This window comes from Primulina eburnea, chromosome 7, assembly GCF_022965805.1.
Source record: "Primulina eburnea isolate SZY01 chromosome 7, ASM2296580v1, whole genome shotgun sequence".
NCBI classification, from domain to species: domain Eukaryota; kingdom Viridiplantae; phylum Streptophyta; class Magnoliopsida; order Lamiales; family Gesneriaceae; genus Primulina; species Primulina eburnea.
Genome location: NC_133107.1, coordinates 5,593,266 through 5,615,125, shown reverse-complemented (window position 1 = coordinate 5,615,125; position 21,860 = coordinate 5,593,266). Strand labels below are relative to the sequence as shown.

Here is a 21,860-nt window from a genome sequence, read left to right as displayed (position 1 = left end):
TAACATAAAAAGCAATAATATTTCATGGATTACCCAAATAAAGATCCGTCTCACAAAATTTGACCCGTGAGACCGTCTCACACAAGTTTTTGTCAAAAATTGATTGAATGAAAATTTAAAAAAAAACAATGATATCAACAAATAAATATTCGTGAAAAGTGTGTAGATTTATAATTACTAGAATATTAATGTAATTTTGTTATGAGATATATAAGTTATTACAATAATAAATAATAATTTTAAAACAAAAAATCGCTATTAAATAAATAGAAAGTGAAAATAGTATATATATTTTTATACGGGGAATGTGTCGGATTTTCTATAATTTCGTATACAAATTGAATAATATTAGTCTCGTATGAAAAAACAAAAAGAAAAAAAAAAACAATTTACAATATTCTAGTCGGAAGAAGAACAAAATTAAATGCCCAAATGTAACACAGAAATAAAAATGTCTACACAATTTTCAAAATGAACCACAAAATATTTGACCGAGGTTAGCATGCGGACTGATTGCTTCGAGGCCCCCCGAATATTGGTCTCATGTAAGTATCATCAAATCTCCGCCAGAATGAATGAATGGTGTAAACAGGCCTTTCCATGAGCATGGACAAACTTTCTTTTGCTCGGAGAAGATTCGAGCTCGTCGATTCTCGGATCGAAAGCAGAGGAAGCATCATATCCTCCTTGTTTATACTTGGTTCCCGATCAATGTTGGCACTTGTCGGAGTGTTGGAATGTGGAACTAGATAACTTACAAGTGGCCTTGTTAAAAAGCCAAAGACCTGCATTCCAGAAGGAAAAACAAAAAAGTTCAGTAGAGAAATGATAGATGGGAACAATTAAGATTCAAGAATCTCGACTTACAATTGTGCTGAAGAGCACAATGATAATTGTTGTGGTCACCAATGTGGCATGGATGGGATCCAACGTCACGCCCATCTGGGTAAACTGCATTTTCGACGTATATGAGACATTTTCGAGTGAATAACACCACCATGCAAGCAAGAGAAATGGGACTTCCCTTAAACAGATTTACCTGTTTGAAGGCCAGAGCAATAGAGACTGCTCCTCTCATCAGACCAGCCCACCAAATTATTATCTAAGTTGAAGGACGGGAGAGTTAGCAAGTTCAGTTTAAAGAGCAGTGGAAAATTACATTCCTTCCAAGAAGGAATTTCACAAAAGAAAGTTGTTCCAAAAAAAAACTAATCTATATAAGAAGTTTTAATTTTGCCACGACAATTCTCTCCCCAATACTCGAGCTATTTGTGATAGAAAACATATCGCTCCACTCAACTCGGTTAGATCTGTGCGTGGCATTTTTCAAACGGAGTGTGGTAATAGGCAATTCAAGGAAATGATAAAAAAACAATTTACCCCAGGAAGGAACTATACCAAGGCAATTCAAATGTGCTAACCTGGTGCTTAAATGTTAAAGATGATGATCTTGTAGGAGATCGGTTCAGACAATTTGATAGGGCGCCGAGAGGAAACACAAAAGCAGCACGTCCAAGCATTATTAGAAGCATGACGCTACTGTAAATACCAATCGAGTTCCCAACACTGTAAAGAATAGTTAAATCAAATACAGAAGGAGAAGGTGTTTACTGAAAACGGCAACTCATTCAAATGATTTTTTAAAACAAAGAATAGCAGCAGTTATATTTTTGAATGTTATAGTTAATATATATACTTCATTTTTAAAATACAAACCCAAGCAAAAACAACTAAAAGATGCCATTCACAATTTCAAAATTTATTGAAGCATAAGAAAATAGTAGATATCACATGTAAAATGGGTTTTCTCAATAAAAGGGTAACAGATGTACTATCAGGTCACTCGGTGAGCAGTTGAGCACCCACCAAGAATGATCGGATCACGATCTCTACTCTCTTGCTTAGTCTAATCTGATGTTTGTAACTGTTTTATGTGGCCACAAAGGATAATAGAATTCTAACATTAATCACATCAAGCTCTGAAAAATGGGATTCCTCTTTTCATAACAGATACCTCAATTTGCTCATTTTCCACTTCTCAATATCCAGGGCATCGGTTCCCACATATAGAAATATGAATGCTTCTGCAATAAAGGACATCATTCCAAAAACATGCCTGCAAACGAGAGTGAAACATGAAGACCAAGATATTGATTGCCAAGTGAATCTATCGTCACAATTTTAGCTATGGCAAATTTATGCTTACTTGGTGGTGATCCTTGAACTGTCAGTCACATTATGCCATGCATAATGTGACATGAAAATCCCGGAGAAGAAGACAGTTAAGATGCCACTTAGACTTAACAGCTGTAAGGGAATAAAAATCCAAGTATCACATGCCTCCTCAATGGTATCATAACCTAGTAAAATAATGCCAGCCCGAACATCGAGAAATAGGGGGAAAAGACCAAGAATGTGAATGTGAAAGTTTCCTTGACCCAATTAATTGTCGAAACTAAAAAATCTTGTTGAACTGGAGTTATTAACAGAGTATAGGGGGGCACGCATTGGCTTAAGACATGGCATGGCTCAGTCCTTGCACCTAGACAGGCACAAATCTTGTATGAGGTGTGCATCTTGACCATGAAACACAAACCTAATGAATATTAGTTTTATTATGATTCAATAGCTTGTAAAGTATATGTTGGATGAAAAGTAACGAATTTTTTTATATGTATTCAAATTTATGTATTTGATGCCTCAATGAGCCTCATTTCTGCAAGACTCGTCACTTACGCCCTGTGCCTTGATATGTCTTGCGCCTCTAATAACCTTCGGTTCAAGCAATGGAAGATGGAAAGAGGGAAATCCATAATTACCATTTGACGGGATACAATTGAAAGGGATAGTTGGAGATGAACAAATGTGAAAGTTCAAGATCGTTTCACACCCAAAATCCTAAAGAAATTAGTTGTTTGATGAAAGCCTCTACTGCACCATCAATATAGTTTTTGCCTACTGTAGATACAAAGAGACGAAAATAAATAGGACACATATAAGTAAAAGGAGAAAACATGTACATTTATTTACCTCCGCCAACATGTACGAAAGATATGCCATTAGAACCATCAGAGAAATTTCTCGAATGGTCGAATGCCTGCGGACAAAAATAAATACCAAATCCATAAACATTGCTCAATCAAAAGCATTTATCAGACTCCACTTTGTATATCAAAGCTTCTTACCTAATGCAATCTAGTTGTATAATGCTAGACCAAAAGAAATAGATGAAAGCATTTTACCTGCCAAAGTACAAGCCCTTGAGAACAATTGCAGTCAAAAGCCCAGCCTGAAAGCGTAGGGAAAAAACTGAGCTTGTGCATTATCTAGCAAGAATTAAAATGCTGAGCAAGGTACCATATAAAATGATTCCCTGACTTGAAAGCAGTATTCATTCCTAGCCCGGGATATAATAGAACACAAATTATTTTCTTTTCTTTACATCTTTTTCATTAAAATGAAACGCTGGTATCCAAAGTGTGACCACTCTTAAGTTCCCACCGATACACGTATCTGATCTCAGTAAGTCACTCTTTTAATGCACAAAACATAAGCATTCTTAGTTTTCAGTCTTGCGATAAAACTTTGTGGAAGTCTCAATGTGTCATTCACTGGTAAAAATTAAAAAGGGGCATCACATTCAAGGAGCTATGAAATTAGATGGAGGATGCAACTAAGTGTAGCTATGGAAAAAGTGTTAAGAAATTTGAAATTTTCTCGTTAGCTGCAGACTTCACCTGATTGCCCCAATTAGGTCCATCCCTAGACTTTCAGATGGGAAACGGGCACAAATTTGGAAGGAGTGAACAGAGCAAGGAACTTTAAAATAAAGCTACGCAGTTTCATTAAGTCCCGAATAATTAAAAATTCTAAAACTCACAGCAACTCCTAGCGCAGTGCTTGTTGAGAACAAATACAGGAAGTCCACAAGAACTTGGACTACCGTCCATCTGTCAATTCTACTGATATCAAGCTTTTGAATCGCGTTGAATAGAACAACTGAAGTGGCATCATTTACCACCCCTTCTCCAAAAACTAGGCTGTACAACAAGGGAGTCTCCTCTTGATGAAGAACCTGAAACAGGATGCCACATACCATCTCTAGAACTTAATCAAGAAACCTGGTTATTTTTTTGGGAATGTTTACTAACCTGCAGCGTGCATACGGTGTCGGTCGAAGAAAAAATTGTTCCAATTGCTAGTTTTAAAACCAGTTAGATATCGTGTTAGTTGAAACATGACAAGCTAAGAGAAGATCATTTAATCACAGTAATCGGGACCAACCAAGATAGTCGCGTGGTTTCAAGCCCACCAAATCGAACTTGGGAAATAGGAGATAGCTGCCTACATCAAAGACACGCAAAAAAGCTCTTGAATTCTACAAAAAACCAAAACCAAAGGATATAGATGGACTGACACGAGAAATTACCAGCTGTGATGATAAAAGATGATATGAAAACTCCAACTACTCCGAACAACATTATGGTAAAGAAGTTGTGGAAGAACTGTTTCTTCTTGACCTGAAATCTGTAAGAAAAATTTCAATGACAGCACAAGATCAACAAAAGCTATCAAACTACCAAAAAATACATCGGTAATGGGAAGATCAAACATCCTCACCCAGCATTGAATATTATTGGTGGAAGGAGATAGATGAAGAAAAGTTCCTCATCAAATATCAGTATATGCGAACTCTTCCCTTGCTTATGAACAGAATTATTGTCCCCGTTACACAACCCTTGTCAAAAAACACACGTACATTATCATAAACAGATAAAATAATAATAATAATGACACGTGAAGGATAAAGATCGAAAGCCCCATAATTCAGAACAAACACCAATATGCTAGTAACAAATGCATTCAAAATCAGACGAAAAAGAAAGAAACTTTGAGGCATTACGATTATAAGGGCGGTGATGGATTCATTAACCCAACGATTTTCTTCGAGCAAATGTCCGACCACTAAACAGAAACAGAGAACCGCGACGAACACTGTTATGGGTACCACCTGTTGGTGGGTTCCTGAAAAATTTTCCCACAAAGCTTCCATTAATTCATCCGGAGTTTCTCATCAAATTGCATCAGTAGTAGAGAGAGAGAGCACGAACACTGATCTGATTTGTTTTGATTATTTAGGATGTGAACAAAAAAAAAATATATATTTTTTAAGAGAAAGACAGCTTTGAAGTTGAGCATTTGACATATGGACCTCTGTTGGATTTTTTTAAGGCGTGTCACCTCTCCCTGCTGCATTGCTGTATGGAATTTTCTACAACCTTTTTTGGTTCGTTTTATTATTAAAATAAAATTTGTCATTGTTTATTTTTTAAATAAAAATAACAATTATTATTTGTGTGTATTATATATATATGGCCAACTAAACTCAAAAACTAGTTTAAAGAGGGAAGATTGTCCAAAACCATATATACAACTCTTAGGTATTTTATCCAATCGATATGATATACCTTTCATGCTCAGGAATGAATATCTGAAGCGTGAAGTTTACAAATAACCTAACTATGGCAAAACGGGTGACACAATTATTGACAGTCTAACACATAATGATGATATCAGAGCTCAGGTTCCATCGTTATATGTTGGACTGTCCATAGTTGGGTCACCTGTTCTACTCATAATTGGGTCATTGGTAAATTTCAAGCTCCAGATGTTCATTCCTAGACGTGAGGAGGTTTGTTGAAAGATCCCTTAATACAAGCATGCAAAATAAGAATATTAAAAGTAAGAATACGTCCGTAATTTTCTAATCTAAGTAAAAAATATATATAGATTTTTTTATACATGACCGAAACATAGAGTGCCAAAACTTAATAATTAAAGCATCAAATACTTAAGATTTCAGCAACATTTTTTTATTAAAAATAAAACTTTAAATAATGTTAAATATAAAAAAACCTCAAATGTCGTCATCGGCAAAAAAAATAAATTATCATTTGACAATTCAATCACAACTCAAATCTTTAATTTAAAAGCACTAATCTCAACGAAATTCATTAACTTAATTCGAAAGGAAGAAAATAGAATGGTTCGGATATGTGATCTTCTACACTAGACCATCTTTTCTTACCATCCAGAATCACTTTATTCTTCATCTGTATCGGTAAAATATAATGAGCCTACGAGTTCGACACGTAATTCTCATTGGTCTTTCCTCATACGTTAGATTCGGGATCAATTGAAGTGGCTCACAATTCAGCACATGCGAAGGGTCACATGTGTGCTTTCATAGCGTAGACACATGGAAAACTTTGTGCACTACTACCAGGTGTGGTGGTGATGCCAATTTGTAGGTTAACGTCCTATTATTTCCAAAACCTGAAGTTTCCAACAAACCTTGGACTCAACTTCCCTCTCCTTCTGAAACTCATTACATCCTTCATCTGCATTACCTTAAGGAACATGTTGTTCCCAATTGCAAATTCTAATTCTCGATGGCACTATCTGCATAACTTTTATGTCAGTTTTGTACGATCCTCATTTTGTCCCAAATTAACTACCTTCGTTGTATGTGTAACAATCTTTAGACCCATATTTGCATGCTCACCCAAATCATCATAATGGATTGGTGATCTGCATTTTCTTTCATAAAAAACTTCATAGAGGGTCATCTCAATGGAAGTCTGATAACCATTATTGTAAGTGAATACTACGAGTGGCAGTTTTGAATCTCAACTCCTCGGGAAATTTATCACACAATCTCGTAATAGATCATCAAGGGTCTGAATTACTCTCATAAACTTCGTTTGTTTGGGGTAAAAATTTGTGCTAAAAGACAACTTCCCATCGCTCGGTGAAAACTCCTTCAAAATGCTAATATAAACTGGGGTTCTTTATCTGACACAATGCAAACTGAATATCATGCATTTTAACTATCTCTCTGATATAGATCCCAATATACTTATTCGCACGGTACGACGTCTTCACTTACAAGAAATGAAGCCGACTTGTTGAGACAGTCGATTATCACCAAAATTGAATTTAGCTCATGTAAAATCCTCAGTAATCCCACCATAAAATCCATGGTGACATTCTTCCATTTTCACTCATATATGTGGAGTGGTCTTAGCAACCCAGCTGGACTCTAATATTCTCCATTAAAATTTCTCGTACGAAAACGAATTCACGTTTCGACGAGCATGGGGCTTGGTTCGAGACTAATGCACAAGACTTAGCCAACATGCACAACACCTAAACACCTAGGATCGCGGGCCACTCGGTCCATGCCAACCTCCCAGCTGGGTTTCGCACTACGCCTCTCTCTTTTTGCTCATCGCTCGTCCTACACGACCACTGAACGCACAAACCCATACTCACCACACACCTCTACGCTAACTCACACACGTACTCATATATTGCATACACACACACACATCTTTAAATCAAAGTCTTCAAGATCTTGTAATATCCAACTATAGACCTCAATTTTTTACATGAAACATAAATTATCAAAACTTAATAAAAATTCATCTATACATCAAGAAACAAAATTATACTTGCCTTAGATTTTCACATACATGGTTTGGAGATAATTTTGACAATAAAAAGACACCACTAACAAGATCAAATTCTAAAAAATAAAGCTAATATTCGATCTTTTGGAGTACAAACCCTATCCGTTTATTTTAAAAAGTATTTTTTTAAATAAAAATGGTTAAACACTTGAACCTGTCACTAGGGTCTCTTGTTTTATGAATAACTACCAAACCACATACAAGATCATTTGAATGTATAAAATTTTCGATCTATTTAGTAATTTTAACAATTTTCAGTTTGGTTATGATTAAAACTAAAATATACTTATCGATATTTTTATAAATTAAAATAAGGGTATATTTTCATAAATTCTAAATAAGGAATAGAAATTTACTAACATAATTTTTTATTTATAAAAAATAGGTATAATTAATTGTCTGCTTATTTAAAAGAAAAGTACGTATCTATACGTCTATGATATATATTTACTGAGTCTATAATCCTAATTAACCACTTAGAACACACAAAAATTATTTTAAATTATTTATTTAGTTAAATGAAAATGCTAAGGTAAGAAATATAATTTTAACTGTATTTTCGTTGGAAATATGTAAATTTATCATGAATTTGATTTCGGGGTGAAAATCCCGAAGAAAGGCACCTGAGCACGGTAAAAAAAATAATTTATTTATTATATTTATGAGGAAATTTTTTAGAATAGGATCATCATTTATATTTTTTTGGAAGAAGGGATATAATAATTGAGTTGCTTATTTTTTAGTTTGACTTTCAACACTTTAAATATTAACTAAAATGACGCTTTTAAAACTTTCTTAGCAATTAAAAAATTAACTACTTTTTTAAAATATAAAAACTTTTATAAGTCCATTTCATAAGTCATTTTTCTGATACATACCTTTTATTCGATCAATTTATATATAATTTTTTGTGAGACAGATATTTTATTTAAAATACTTATATAAAAAATATTATTTATTATTATAAATATGAAAAATCTATTCTATTTTATTAAAGTCGAGGACATGATAGTAACCACCTAAGAAGAAAAGAACATCAATTCTTTCTTTCAACTTTACTATTATATTTTTTTAAAAAAAATTTGAAACACACTTTTATTTTTATTTTTTTATTTCAACAATTCGAATATCAATTTATCATCTCCATATTTTGTCAAATTTCACTTTAGTCTATCGATAATGATAAAAAAAATTATACATACACAGATCATATATGCAAAATAACCAGTACTTAATTAATATGATGAATAAAGATCGTGATAGAACGTCAATATTGGATAACCATTAATTTTAAAATTAGATTGCATCAACCTTTCGTAACCAACAGATCATCACACATTCATCAATCCAACACGTAATGTCTACAATATTCTACAAGCTTTCCTAAATTCGATATATATATATATATATTGAGTTTCATGTGAGTCTGTCCGTGAGACGGGTTAACCATACACATATTCACAATAAAAAATAATATTTTTTTATGGATGACCCAAATAAAAGATCTGTCTCACCAATACGACTCGTGAGATCGTCTCACACAAGTGTTTGCTATATATATATATATATATATATATATATATATATATATATATATATATATATATATATATATATATATATATATATATTCACTCTAAATATATTCTACACGCTTTTTTTCGTGAAATCTCTCTATTTTTAGATTCACTCTTTTATATTTATATTATATAGAAAATCGAAAATAGTGAAAACTACTAAAAAAAGGTCTATTCACGTTATTTTCCATAATTAAAGCTAAATATAAATAAATTATAAAATATTTAAAATAAAAGATATATTATAAATGGTGTTCAAATAATTAGATATTACATTTTATATTACAATAAATGGGTGACGTAGCGTATATCGGTCATCTCCTCTAGATTAAGACCCTTTATTATTTAGATAAATTATTTTTTTCGAAGACCTATATTATTTTCAATTGAGAAAGTGATATATATTTATTTATTTTTGTCTATTTATATCGTTACATTTTTAAATATCATTCATAATATAAAATATATATACGAAAAACGAAATATTTAATGATAATATTGGGATTAATTGATTGGTCGCGTAAATTAAATATGGGATTAAATTTAATTTAATGCTCGGTATAGGTAGGCGGAGGCAAAGTGCAGTTCACCCATAGTCATTAGACAGCTAGGCTTTTGTGAACTAAAATTTGAGATTTTCCACCACAATTTTAAAAAATTGATTTAAAAATATTATTGCTTAATGATGTCATGCTTGCTAAATAATGGCGTCATCCTAAAGATTTCTATTCCACCTCCAATGCGCTTACTCGGTCGCGAGCATGAATTGAAACCCTGGTTGGAGCTAAATATTAAATCACGTCGATAATTTGATCAAAATAGTTGAAAATTAAAATTTAACGCACAAAAACTACGTTTTGAAAATTTAATTGATCAAAACTCAAAATTTAAAAATTTAATGAACCACGTTTTTTTCATGGAACTGATTGAATTGTAATTTTAGCAATCAAGATTCATATACAGATGAAATCATTAAGTACTTGAGTGGTATAATAAAATTTTTTAAAAAAATTCATAGATGTGGTAAGATGACATACGGATAGCGTCATGCTGACGCCAAATGATCCTGGATCACAAGGAACCTCGCACGCGGGACCCACTTTCTTCCTTTGACCATGAACGGATTTCAAGTTTCCTGATTCCCTCCCTCTTTCCGACTATATATATATACAGCGCAGATTCATGAAACCTTCACAAAAACATAGAGACAAAAGGAAAAATACAAAGAAACAGACATGTCAAATGTTGTCATGGATCCTCGGCCAGTTGCCAGAAAATTCCTGGCGAGGCCCCAACAAGAAGGCGTCGGTGCTGTTGTGAGAAGAAGCATTGGAAGGTAACAAAAAAAACAGATACTGATTTTTGATTTTTTCCTTGAAATGGACAGTTTTGTATTCCGGTGGTTTTTTTTTTGGCAGGTTTGAGCTGAAATATTTTGACCCTTTTCTTCTTTTGGATGAATTCTCAGGTGGGTTGTCTCTATTTTTCGCCCGTTTTTGATTGAATATGAGTTTTTATTAAGATCAAGATTCTGGTCATCCATAACTTATTACGTGTTAATGTGGACACAGTGTCTTCTCCTGCTGGATTTCCCGACCACCCGCACAGAGGTTTGATATCGACCATTAAATCGAAGTTCCATCACAGTAATCTGTCAAGTTTTTAAGATTTTTTTTATTCTCAGACGGTAATTAAACGATTTGAATTGTTTTTTCTGTACCATTTTACAGGATTTGAGACAGTCACCTATATGCTCCAGGTAATAAAACCTACACTTTACCTCCTCTGTTTTGTGCAGTTACAATATTTAGAGATTCTGATGGTGGGACTTGGTGTATTTAAATTTCGTAATATTTTTTCTTTAATGCCGTGCTTTATTTATGTTTGAATGTCGACACATTAGGTAGACATGCTGCATCATGTCCTAGAGCCTGAAACCTCCTAGAAACTGTGCAAAACATCTTAAAAAAAGACTAAACCATGCCGGCAACGCGGCTAAATTTGCGTGATTATTTTTTATAAATCAAAGAAATCGCGAAATAGACGTTTGATACATGTGTCGTTCAGGGAGCGGTGACGCATGAAGACTTTGAGGGGCACAAAGGCACCATCGAAGCTGGTGACTTGCAATGGATGACTGCAGGGAGAGGAATAGTTCACTCCGAAATGCCTGCATCTCAAGGAACTCAAAAAGGTTTGCAGCTGTGGATTAACCTCTCCTCTGGATATAAAATGTGAGTTCCCATATTTTGTAAATTTAGCGGATTTGATTTGATTTGTTTTGAAACTGATCATATTTACCTTTTTCCACAGGATAGAGCCAAGGTATCAAGAAATGAACAGTGAGGACATTCAAGAAGCTACAAAGGATGGAGTCAAGGTTAGAGTTATAGCAGGGGAAGCAATGGGAGTTAACTCACCAATATACACCAGGACCCCTACAATGTACTTGGACTTCACTCTCAAGCCCGGAGCTCGCATCCTACAACACATACCCATGTCTTGGAATGCATTTGTGTACGTTCTCGAGGGCGAGGGGATATTCGGAAATTCACGATCTTTACCCGTATCAGCACACCACCTTTTACTTCTTGGGTCGGGCGACGGCTTGGATGCATACAACAAGTCCTCGAAATCATTACGGTTTATTTTGGTTGGAGGGGAGCCATTGGAAGAGCCTGTTGTGCAGTATGGACCATTTGTGATGAATACTCAAGAACAGATAGACCAGACTATTGAAGATTATGAGAATTACATCAATGGATTTGAGAAAGCAAGATACTGGAATTCCGAATCCACTATTAGATTTGGTCATTAGTTTTTAGCTTTATTTATATTTTGTCCCTTTGTGCTTTGTTTTGATCTCGAGGTTCCCTTTTCTAGGGGCATGGCGATGCATCAAATCAGTTAAACTAATCGATTTGTTAACATATTTAAAAACTTGACATGAAATTAGTGATGTTGTTGGGAGAAAAATGAAAAGAAAAGTAGAAAATATGATCAATTTATTGGCCAAACTCGAGTATAAACAGGCTAGATCTGGTGGCCTACTTGCCTAATCTAAGTATAATCTGATTCAAGTAACGCATGAAAGGAAACATGTACACACGCCGCACACAGCTCCCTTCCATACCAACATGAACGGCCAAAAGCTGAAGATTCTGCTCTTTCTCTTCGCATTAAACTTCCTCTCTCTCTACTATTACTTCTCCTCCCACCCGGAACACCATCATCCACCTCCGGTTATTCTCTCCTCCTCGGGATATTCCCCGCCTCGCCTCCCTCTCGCCGTAAAGCCTTGGCCAATATTACCCTCGTACCTCCCATGGTCACACAACCCCAATACGCCATTCAGGTCTTGCGAAGCATATTTTGGTAACGGGTACACTCAGAGAGTCGACCCTTTGAGACCCATTTCAGATCACCCACGGAAAATCTCCGCATCTGGCGGCGCTGGTGGGTGGTTCAGGTGTTTTTACAGCGAGACTTTGAGGAGTTCGATATGTGAAGGAGGAAGAATCCGGATGGTTCAGGATAGGATTTCGATGTCCAACGGGGGCGAGAAGTTGGAGAGTGTGATAGGGAGAGGAGAAGATGAAGAGTTGCCGTATTTTGAGGACGGGGCTTTCCAGATTGAGGTTAGTGATAGATCAAGAATTGGAGAGAAGCTGGTGGATGAGGAATTTTTGGATAAATATTTACCAGAAGGTGCTGTGCACAGGCATACCATGCGTGGATTGATCGATTCGATCCGGTTAGTTGACGCCACAGAATTTACTTGCTCTGAGGTTAGTTTGTCTTGTTTTTCCGGTATCTGAAGTTTTGATCTTTGGAATTGAATTGGTAGCTTTGGGTTTGGATTCTAATTCGTGTTCGTGAAATAACCCTGATGATTGGATCATCGAAGGAAGCATTTTTAATTGCACGCGATAAATCGTGAGGATAAGGAAACTAGAATCTTCTTGTTCTTGTATGGAAAGTACTTGAATGAGATATTCAGGATTCTTCAGATAATCTGGAAATGTGCATTAATAGCTCCAGTCTATGGGATTTTGGTCGTATATCCATAAGTGAATTCTACTTTTGTATGAAATTTGATTTTATTCGAAGAGATTTCAGTAGATACCCTGGCTATTACATGGAGTTAAAAAGTTGAGAACTATCGAGTGATCGGTTTGGAAGCCTGAATCGTGTAATGAAATTTTATTCCATAACATGCGGATGGCTTCAGAATGGTCTGCTCTTTCCCTTTGTTACTTAAGTTTCGCAATCAAATTGAAAAAATTACATGGGATGGGTGAAGAAACTAATAGCTTTTCCATGGTTATGAAACTTATGGACAGAGTAATGGAGCGAATATCCTTGACATCCTGTTGTCGTGCAGTAAAATGTGGAGAATGGAATGATCTAGACTGGCATTGTGGATGCACTAATCCATGCTCGAAAAACATGCAAGATAAAAAGTTTATTTGGCTGGCTAAACTAATTTTAGTAGATTCTTTATATCATTTTTGTTGGGGTTTTACTTACCTACGAGATGATGTATCCCTCTTTAACATCATAACACGATCAGGAACTCTTTATATTGTCCCATGTCATTCGTGCCATTGATTTTGTTTTTAACATTTCTTAAATTTTTGTATTTTAGTGGATCGAGGAGCCAACGCTTTTAGTCACTCGCTTCGAATATGCCAACTTATTTCATACCTTTACGGATTGGTACAGTGCATATGTGGCTTCCAGGGTTACTGGCTTGCCTTATAGACCACGCTTGGTTTTTATAGATGGCCATTGTGAGGTATGCCTTCTTGGTTTTTCCTTATTAGGCAAATTTCTTATGGTGTTATACTCTTTAATTGTGCACAATAAATAAATAAACCATTGCTATATTCTTTGACAAATCAGACTCGCTTGGAAGAAACATGGACAGCTTTATTTTCAAGCCTTGCTTACGCTAAGAATCTAAGTGGCACTGTGTGTTTCCGCCATGCTATTCTAGCTCCATTGGGATATGAAACTTCTCTATTTAAGGGTCTTTCTGAAAATATTAATTGCCAAGGGGCATCTGCGCATGATCTTTGGCAAAAACCCGATGATCGGAAAACAGCTCGATTGTCTGAGTTTGGTGAGATGTTAAGGGCAGCCTTTGGGCTTCCAATGGATAGACGTCATATTCATAAGTCAGTCTCGGATCACAATATCCTCTTTGTACGACGAGAGGATTATCTTGCTCATCCCCGTCATGGTGGCAAGGTACAAACAAGACTCAGTAACGAGCAAGAAGTGTATGATTCAGTAAAACTATGGGCTTTAAACCATTCCAACTGTAAATTAAATGTCATTAATGGGCTATTTGCACACATGAACATGAAAGAGCAGGTTCGAGCCATCCAAGATTCTTCTGTCATAATTGGTGCTCATGGGGCAGGCCTCACCCATATTATTTCTGCGACATCTATAACTGTGATTTTAGAGATAATTAGTAGTGCATATAGGCGCCCACATTTTGCATTGATTGCTCAATGGAAAGGGTTGGAGTACCATGCCATAGATCTTGATGGATCGTATGCTGACCCTCGACTAGTTATCGATGAACTGAGTAGCATTTTGACAAGTCTTGGGTGCTGATGCTCTCATGTATTTGAAATTTGGTTTTTCTTCTTCAAGTCATTCAAAGGTTTGACAGGTTTAAGGACATGTTCTATAGATGATTATTGATTATCGAGCAGGCATTCACGCAGAGCTGTGGCAAAAGATAGGCAGCGGTGTCAGTTCATTTGTCTTAGGCTGTTCTTCCCTATTGCTCTTTCCTTGACCCCATTTCGCTTTAGGGGGCTGGTTCGCAGTGACATTCCTTGCCCCTATTTCCCTTTAGGCGATTCATCTTTATCACAAGTTATTTTTGGATAGACGGGCTGCTTGAATGGCAAGCTCGATAGAGAGCAAAGGCTTGTATCATTTTTCTTTTGGAGATAAGATGTTTAAACTTTGCACACGAGAAACCATTACAAAGCTGTGACTTTTGGTATAATATATCTGCAATACTTACTCTCTTCCATCAGAGGTCTATCTCTGCCTTAAAGAGACCCTATGAATACGAGGGACCACCAAGTTTGCATGGGAATCAGCTTGGCCATAACATGACCTGAAAATCTGGGTTGGGCGTTCGGTCCCAACCCAATTCGATCCCATGTTTTGGGTAAGTATCAGGTTCGAGTTCATTCGAAGATGAGTTGTCTTGGTGTTTGGATATGATAATCATAGCCGAAAACTCAATCTCGTGTCCAATTTTATTTTATCGGATGTCTGAGGAAGGGCTTTACTTGGATCTCAAACTCGAGAAGTGTCTTGAATCGAGACACTAGGCCAAATGGCTTGTGCCATCGGCTGCCCAAATTTAGAATCAAAGATGGGAATTTTTTTTTCAACTTCAATGATGATTTTATCGTATTTTAGTAGCGAATCTATACAGATAACCATAAACCAGTGTTTAAGTTAAAAATGGACGCAAATAACAATGGAAAATTGTATTTTTAGTTGTGTATAATTGTTTCATTGTTCTTTCGTCTTCTATATTATTAGATATCAGTTTTAGTTATATATCTTCCTCGTGATAATTTTAGTCTTTTTTATCGGAAATGTTGACGTGACATTACACATGTCGTTACAATAATGTGACGTCCGAAAAAGATTAAAATTGCAAAAAAATAAAAAATAACGAAATAAAATTGAAATTCAATAATATAGATTACCAAAAACACAATGGAGCAAACATTCAATACCAAAAATTCAAATTTCCCAATTACAAATAAAAAATGTTAGTTATAAAATTTTAAATTTTGAAAAAGAAAATAAAAAGCTCTGATGTCAAAATTATGTCAGAATAGGTCTCTTGGTCTTACAGTTCTATATTCGTAAGACATGTCAATCTGATTCATACATATCATGAAAAGTAATACTTTTGATATGTAAAATAATATTTATTTTTATTCTACAAGATGGTTTCACATGAATTTTTGTGAATGATATGTCTCTAAAAATAAAAATCATTTAACAAAGCTTCATTTGAAGTTGAAAGTGTGTGCATATATAATAATATTTTTTGAAACAAAAGTTTTACATTATATAGTTAAAAGCAAAGAAATGGGTGGCACAAGATGCATGAAAACTATTATTAGAAAAAACAAAAAGGTCCATTTTTCAAATTTTATTCCTGTGACTTCAGAAGTTTCACATTATTCTCATAATTGCTGTCCCTTTTCTTCCACCAACCCAACTGACTCATTAATTTGTTACTTTGGAGTTTGGAGGATATACGCCAGGATCGGAAATTTTTATTTATCTATTTATTTTTATATGCAAAAACTATGAATTTTTAATTCTGCGTCACTTTTTTAAATAATTTTTTTTTCAATAAACAGTATAAATTATTCTTATATTCAAATGTAAAACTCAATATGTTAAAATCTAGAAATATTTCCTAAAAATCCATTGAATTGATTTAAGAAAGCTAAATATATATTTTATTGTTACTGCGTATTTTTCGAGAAATTGTTCGAATAACAAAGAATTTTATACAAAATTAATTCACGCTTGATGGTATATTCAAATGATAAAAATAATTGTTATATCTAGGGATGTAAACAAATCAAACCGTTCGCGAGCTATTCGGAGCTCGGCTCGATAAAAAGCTTGTTTGAGTTCGTTTGTTAATCATATCAAACCAAGCTCAAGCTCGATTTTGAGCTCGACAACTTAATCAGACCGAGCTCAAGCCTAAGCGTATTCGGCTCGTGAGCTCACAAACATGTTCGTTAATAGGCTCGTGAGCTCGAACTCGGCTCGTTTAGGTGGCTCGTAAGCTCGAGCTTGACTCATTGTTGAGTTGACAAATAAAAATATTAGTACTAATAAAAATTAAACTTTTATGTCTAATATAAAATTAGTTCATAGATATATTAGTTTAACAAGCTCGAATCAAGCTCAAATTCGAGCTCAATTGTCTGTTTTACGAGCTCGAAAACGAGCCGAGCTCAAGTCAGACTTGTTAAATATGATAAACGAGCTATTAATAAACCAAGTTCGAGCCCGACTTGATTAACATGATAAACGAGCTTTTAACGAGTCGAACTCGAGCTTTTCACAAGCTTAGTAATTTCAAGACAAGTCGAATTCTAGCCTGATGATAAAAGATCGAATAAAGCTCGAGCTCGAGCTCTATCAATCTTAAACGAGCCAAACTCAAGCCAGATTATAAAAGCTCGAATCAAGCTCGAGCTCGAGCTGGAACTTGAATTATTCTTAAACGAGCCAAGCTCAAGCCTGATACTGTTCGGCTTGGTTTGGATCGTTTACATCCCTAGTTATATCTCAAAACTCTCATGAGATCATCTCACAAATCAACTTTGTGATATAGATTTCTTATCTGATATGACTCGATTCTTGAAAATATTACTTTTATCTTCAAATATAGACCGATCAATCAATCTCATAAATATATAAATATGTAAAAACATGTCACAAAAGACATATTCTTTTAGGTAAAAACTTGTGTGAGATTGCCTAACAGGTCGTATTTATTAAGACGTATATCTTATTTGAGTCGTCTATGAAAAAGTATTAATTTTTATGTTAAGAGTATTACTTTTTATTGTAAATATCGATAAGATTGGCCCGTCTCACAGATAAAGATTCGTGAGACCGTCTCACAAGAAACGTATTTTTTTCCTTATATCACATCTATAGAATATAAATTTATATTTTTAACCTCAGATGAATTGAGTAAATTTTGAAAAGTTACAAATTCAACAAATTAAAACAATCGATCGTCATATTATAGTATAAAACCCAAGAATATAGGAGATAATAGTTCTCCCCGAATCCTACGAATTTGTGGTTTTCTTCTTCTGTGTTCTCTCACATTTCGACAAGGACTCAAATTCTTCAATAACCCCAATCACACCAGAATCCTTACATGGGATCGCTTAATCTACCGATTCTGTCCTCTCTCCCTACATTATACAAGAAATCTTCCGACCCACGAACCTCTTTTATCCAATTCATCTGTCAGCTTCAATCTTGATACGTACGAGAAACTCCGACCCAAAAGAGAGAGAGAAATATCATTGATTTTTGTCTTTGAAGAGACACATGATGTCAGCGGAATTTCATTTTTTTGCTGTGAACAAGGAAGAGAATGATCAGCCTTTGAGGAGGTCTGTTTCTTCCTTGAATTTCAAGAAGCTTGTTCCTAAGCTTTTACGTAGCGGTTCCATGAAAAACCTCTTTAAACCCAAGAAACCTCGGACTTCCGTCGAGGTCGTACGTCAAACGAGGGAATTGCTCTTGTACCTCGATTCGGGCGCTGACGCCGGCAGGTCTAAACGAGATGAAAAGGTGTTTTTTGTGATCCTAAGACACGTCCATCCATTATATTGATGTGTGTTCTTGCGCATGCATGTGGTCGCGTTTTTTATTATTGTTCTTCTTCAGTTTGGAATTCTAATGTATTGAGCTTTAATTGATTTTATGGTTGCATGGTGTTCATTTAAAATGTTTATTGTTCACTTTTATTCCTTTTTTATTTTTTTCTTTTTCCATTGAATTATTTCCTCCTAACAAAAGGCGAAACTGAAGTAGCAGAAATGTAGAAAAAGATTCAGATATATATTGGCTTTGAAATTTGAACAGAAATTTGAACGAACAGTCTTGTTTCTTGATCTATCTTATTTAAATGGTCGCTGGCAATACAAGGGATTTAGTTCTACTGATTTTTGCGCACACTCAGGAATAATACCATGATGGATTTGTATTTTTAAGCTTCTAATCACATCATAAATTCCGGCCTTTAAATTTCAGTTGGAGCAGTTGGATGCACTTATCAGGGAGCTGAAGGGGATTCTTTACGGCATCGAAGATTCAGAACCTGTAGCCGAAGCTTGTGCACAATTGACTCAAGAGTTCTTTAGTGATGACACCCTGCGACTCCTCATTTCGTGTCTCCCTAAATTGAACTTTGAGGCAAGCACAATGATTTGATATTGTATTTCGGTTCTTTTCAGCTGAAGATACCTTTTTTTTTTAGTTTTCCTTAAAAAATATAGCAAGAGATTGGATGTACACTACTTTGTTGTCTGAACATATAATTGACAAGTCGTTTTCTTTGTAGACTCGCAAAGATGCCGCTCAAATTGTTGCGAATTTGCAAAGACAACAGGTTCAGTCACGATTGATTGCTTCTGATTACTTGGAAGCCAATCTTGATCTTATTGATCAGTTGATAACTGGGTGAGCTATTTTCGACCTCTATTTTTAACTAATCTATATGAACATATAATCTTTTTTGTTACTAATACTTGCACAAATTTGACTGTACAATGGAAACCAAAGGATACGCATAGTAAGATGGTTGTACATGATAATTTTATCGGTTCGAAGCTAAATTCAGAAGGTTTTTCTCTGGAGTTTTGGTTTTCTTTTAGAGGCAGCACAACTATGCATGATACACGTCGTCTGCATTGTGTGGAGCTTCTTGTTTTAATAGATCACATGAGACTTGCTAATGGACCAAATTTAATGGGTAAATGATTTATCAGCTTAGGAGAATTAGAAAATAAGACATGATCCGTTTAGTAAAAGGGCTGATGACAAGAAGTGTAATCTTGTTCAGAAATGTTTCCTTGTTGCCGAGGTTAATGTTCCTGGTTTCTGTAACCTTCTTCAGTTGAATAACTTTGTTGATTCATATATGTGGACTAACTCTGCTTTGTATTTTCTACAGGTATGAGGATTTTGCCATTGCTTTGCATTTTGGAGCAATATTAAGGGAGTGCATACGACATCAAGTTGTTGCTAGGTAATCAGCAGATTACATATAGGAAATGTATTTACATGTTTTCAAGCATAATAAGACGCCTTTCCCTTTCCCCCTTCTCACGTGCAGATATGTGTTAAAATCAAAGAATGTGAAGAAGTTTTTTGATTACATGCAACTCCCGACTTTTGATGTTGCTTCGGATGTTGCAGCTACCTTCAAGGTTGTTTATGATTCTCTTATTCTCTCTCTCGAAAAGTAAAGTTTATCATTTATCACCTTTCTTTATCTATTTTCAACGTAATTTACATGTGCAACTAAGTCAGTGTGGTTCCCAACATGTATTTTTGGTTGTTTCTGTAAGTCGAGTCAGTTTGGCTTTCTTAAAATGGTAGATCTAAAGCACAAAATAAGAATGTGAATTCTTTTGTTCTGTTGGAATCAAAAGGCTCTTTCTTTCCTATCATTTGTCTTAGGTAATATGGTTCAAGATACCCTCAATAGTGTTTCACCCAGCGTCTAATGTGCTTCGAAGCTTATTAATATGCACCAGACTTAATGGCCTGTTGAAAATACAACAACAATACGCCTGATTAGGCCTTTCTCGTGCATTCTTAAATGTATCATATGTCTAAAGTTTTGCGGTTTCTATAATATCTTGCAGGAGCTTTTGACAAGGCACAAGTCTACAGTAGCAGAATTTCTGGCAGCAAATTATGCCTGGGTAAGATCTGATACTTGTAACACAAACGTGATTGTTCTTTTTTTTCACAACTTGGTTCCATAATTGAACGCACGCCCTTCACATGTAACTATCTAGTTTTAACCATTACGATTTGATATGATCCTAATATTTTCCTTTCTATGAACGTCTTTTCCCATAGTTTTTTGCTGATTTCAACTCGAAGTTGTTGGTATCTTCAAATTACATGACCAGACGATACGCTGTCAAGGTATACAGAGAGAGTGCTGTTTGATTGCACTTTACTTGTTGATGTCCAATTTCCATGGACCTGACACTGTTTGTGTTTATCCCTTCAATTTTCAGCTTCTGGGAGATATTTTGCTGGATCGTTCGAATACTGGAGTGATGATAAGCTATGTCAGCTCCAAGGATAACATGAGAGTTCTAATGAATCTACTAAGGGTAAACACTTGATTGGTATTCCTTTCTTATTACTAACTTGTAGCATCATATAATCCAAAGAAGATAAAATTTTTACACGGCAACATATTCATCATGCACGGGTCTGCATTTATTGCTGCAGGAATCACACAAAAGCATACAGCTTGATGCATTCCGTGTGTTCAAGGTTAGTCTTACTATACTTCTAACAATTTGTCGAAAACGTAATGAAACTCAACTAGTTTGATATATTTTTAATACGTATTTACATTTCCACGTTCCAGTTGTTTGTGTGCAACCAAAACAAACCTCTTGACATTATCAATATATTGTGCGCAAATAAAAGCAAGCTCCTGCGGTTCTTAGATGCCTTCAGCATTGAAAAAGGTAGTGCATTTCTCTTTTACAACTTTCACAACCATGGGAAGTTGAATCCTAAGGTCCTCCTATTTTTGTTTCAGAGGATGAATTGTTCGAGGCAGACAGAGCACAAGTGGTGAAAGAAATTGAGGAATTTCAGTCAACTTCTGTTACCTGTTCTGGAGTACTGTTCAAACCAATAGTGGTATAATTAGATGTATTCTTATTTATTTTCAAGTTCACCTGTTTTTAACCAGTATCATACGGTACAGACTTGTTCATGCCATGAAGCATAAATTACGTTAAGCAAGATTCTTTTGCATTTATGTTTCTGAAGCTTATTTTGAGATTGGAGCATTGTGTAAAGAAAGATGAACCCATCGTATGCTTTTTTTACGCTTTTGAAACGCGAATTAAAATCGGGGCAAGAATAACTGTACCATAAGTATCTA

General features: G+C 35.1%; 4 protein-coding genes across 4 annotated transcripts; 3 read left to right on the top strand and 1 right to left on the bottom strand.

The window, feature by feature from the left end:
* Positions 1 to 318: 318 nt before the first annotated feature.
* LOC140836913 (sodium/hydrogen exchanger 4) lies at positions 319 to 5,182 on the bottom strand. The gene is given in 15 exon segments (XM_073202789.1): positions 319 to 785; positions 868 to 951; positions 1,040 to 1,102; positions 1,422 to 1,566; positions 2,015 to 2,116; positions 2,207 to 2,307; positions 3,031 to 3,097; positions 3,243 to 3,289; positions 3,881 to 4,075; positions 4,152 to 4,198; positions 4,285 to 4,344; positions 4,430 to 4,527; positions 4,621 to 4,702; positions 4,705 to 4,738; positions 4,904 to 5,182. Coding segments are annotated over 15 exon segments (1,563 nt in total). The 5' UTR covers positions 5,054 to 5,182; the 3' UTR covers positions 319 to 497.
* A 5,105-nt stretch (positions 5,183 to 10,287) lies between these two features.
* Positions 10,288 to 11,927, top strand: LOC140836912 (pirin-like protein). The gene is made up of 6 exons (XM_073202788.1): positions 10,288 to 10,445; positions 10,528 to 10,577; positions 10,681 to 10,719; positions 10,840 to 10,868; positions 11,177 to 11,343; positions 11,423 to 11,927. Exons 1-6 carry the CDS (start codon positions 10,345 to 10,347, stop codon positions 11,925 to 11,927), a joined length of 891 nt encoding a protein of 296 aa, XP_073058889.1. The 5' UTR covers positions 10,288 to 10,344.
* A 319-nt stretch (positions 11,928 to 12,246) lies between these two features.
* Positions 12,247 to 15,167, top strand: LOC140836911 (beta-1,2-xylosyltransferase). Its single transcript, XM_073202787.1, has 3 exons — positions 12,247 to 12,897; positions 13,758 to 13,907; positions 14,015 to 15,167. The coding sequence occupies exons 1-3, from the start codon at positions 12,247 to 12,249 to the stop codon at positions 14,735 to 14,737; spliced, it is 1,524 nt and encodes a 507-aa protein (XP_073058888.1). The 3' UTR covers positions 14,738 to 15,167.
* Positions 15,168 to 17,965: 2,798 nt separating this feature from the next.
* On the top strand, positions 17,966 to 21,785 carry LOC140836909 (putative MO25-like protein At5g47540). Its single transcript, XM_073202784.1, has 11 exons — positions 17,966 to 18,505; positions 18,968 to 19,129; positions 19,278 to 19,396; positions 19,890 to 19,964; positions 20,052 to 20,145; positions 20,587 to 20,646; positions 20,807 to 20,875; positions 20,971 to 21,069; positions 21,191 to 21,235; positions 21,333 to 21,435; positions 21,510 to 21,785. The coding sequence occupies exons 1-11, from the start codon at positions 18,260 to 18,262 to the stop codon at positions 21,617 to 21,619; spliced, it is 1,182 nt and encodes a 393-aa protein (XP_073058885.1). The 5' UTR covers positions 17,966 to 18,259; the 3' UTR covers positions 21,620 to 21,785.
* The last annotated feature ends 75 nt before the right edge of the window (positions 21,786 to 21,860 follow it).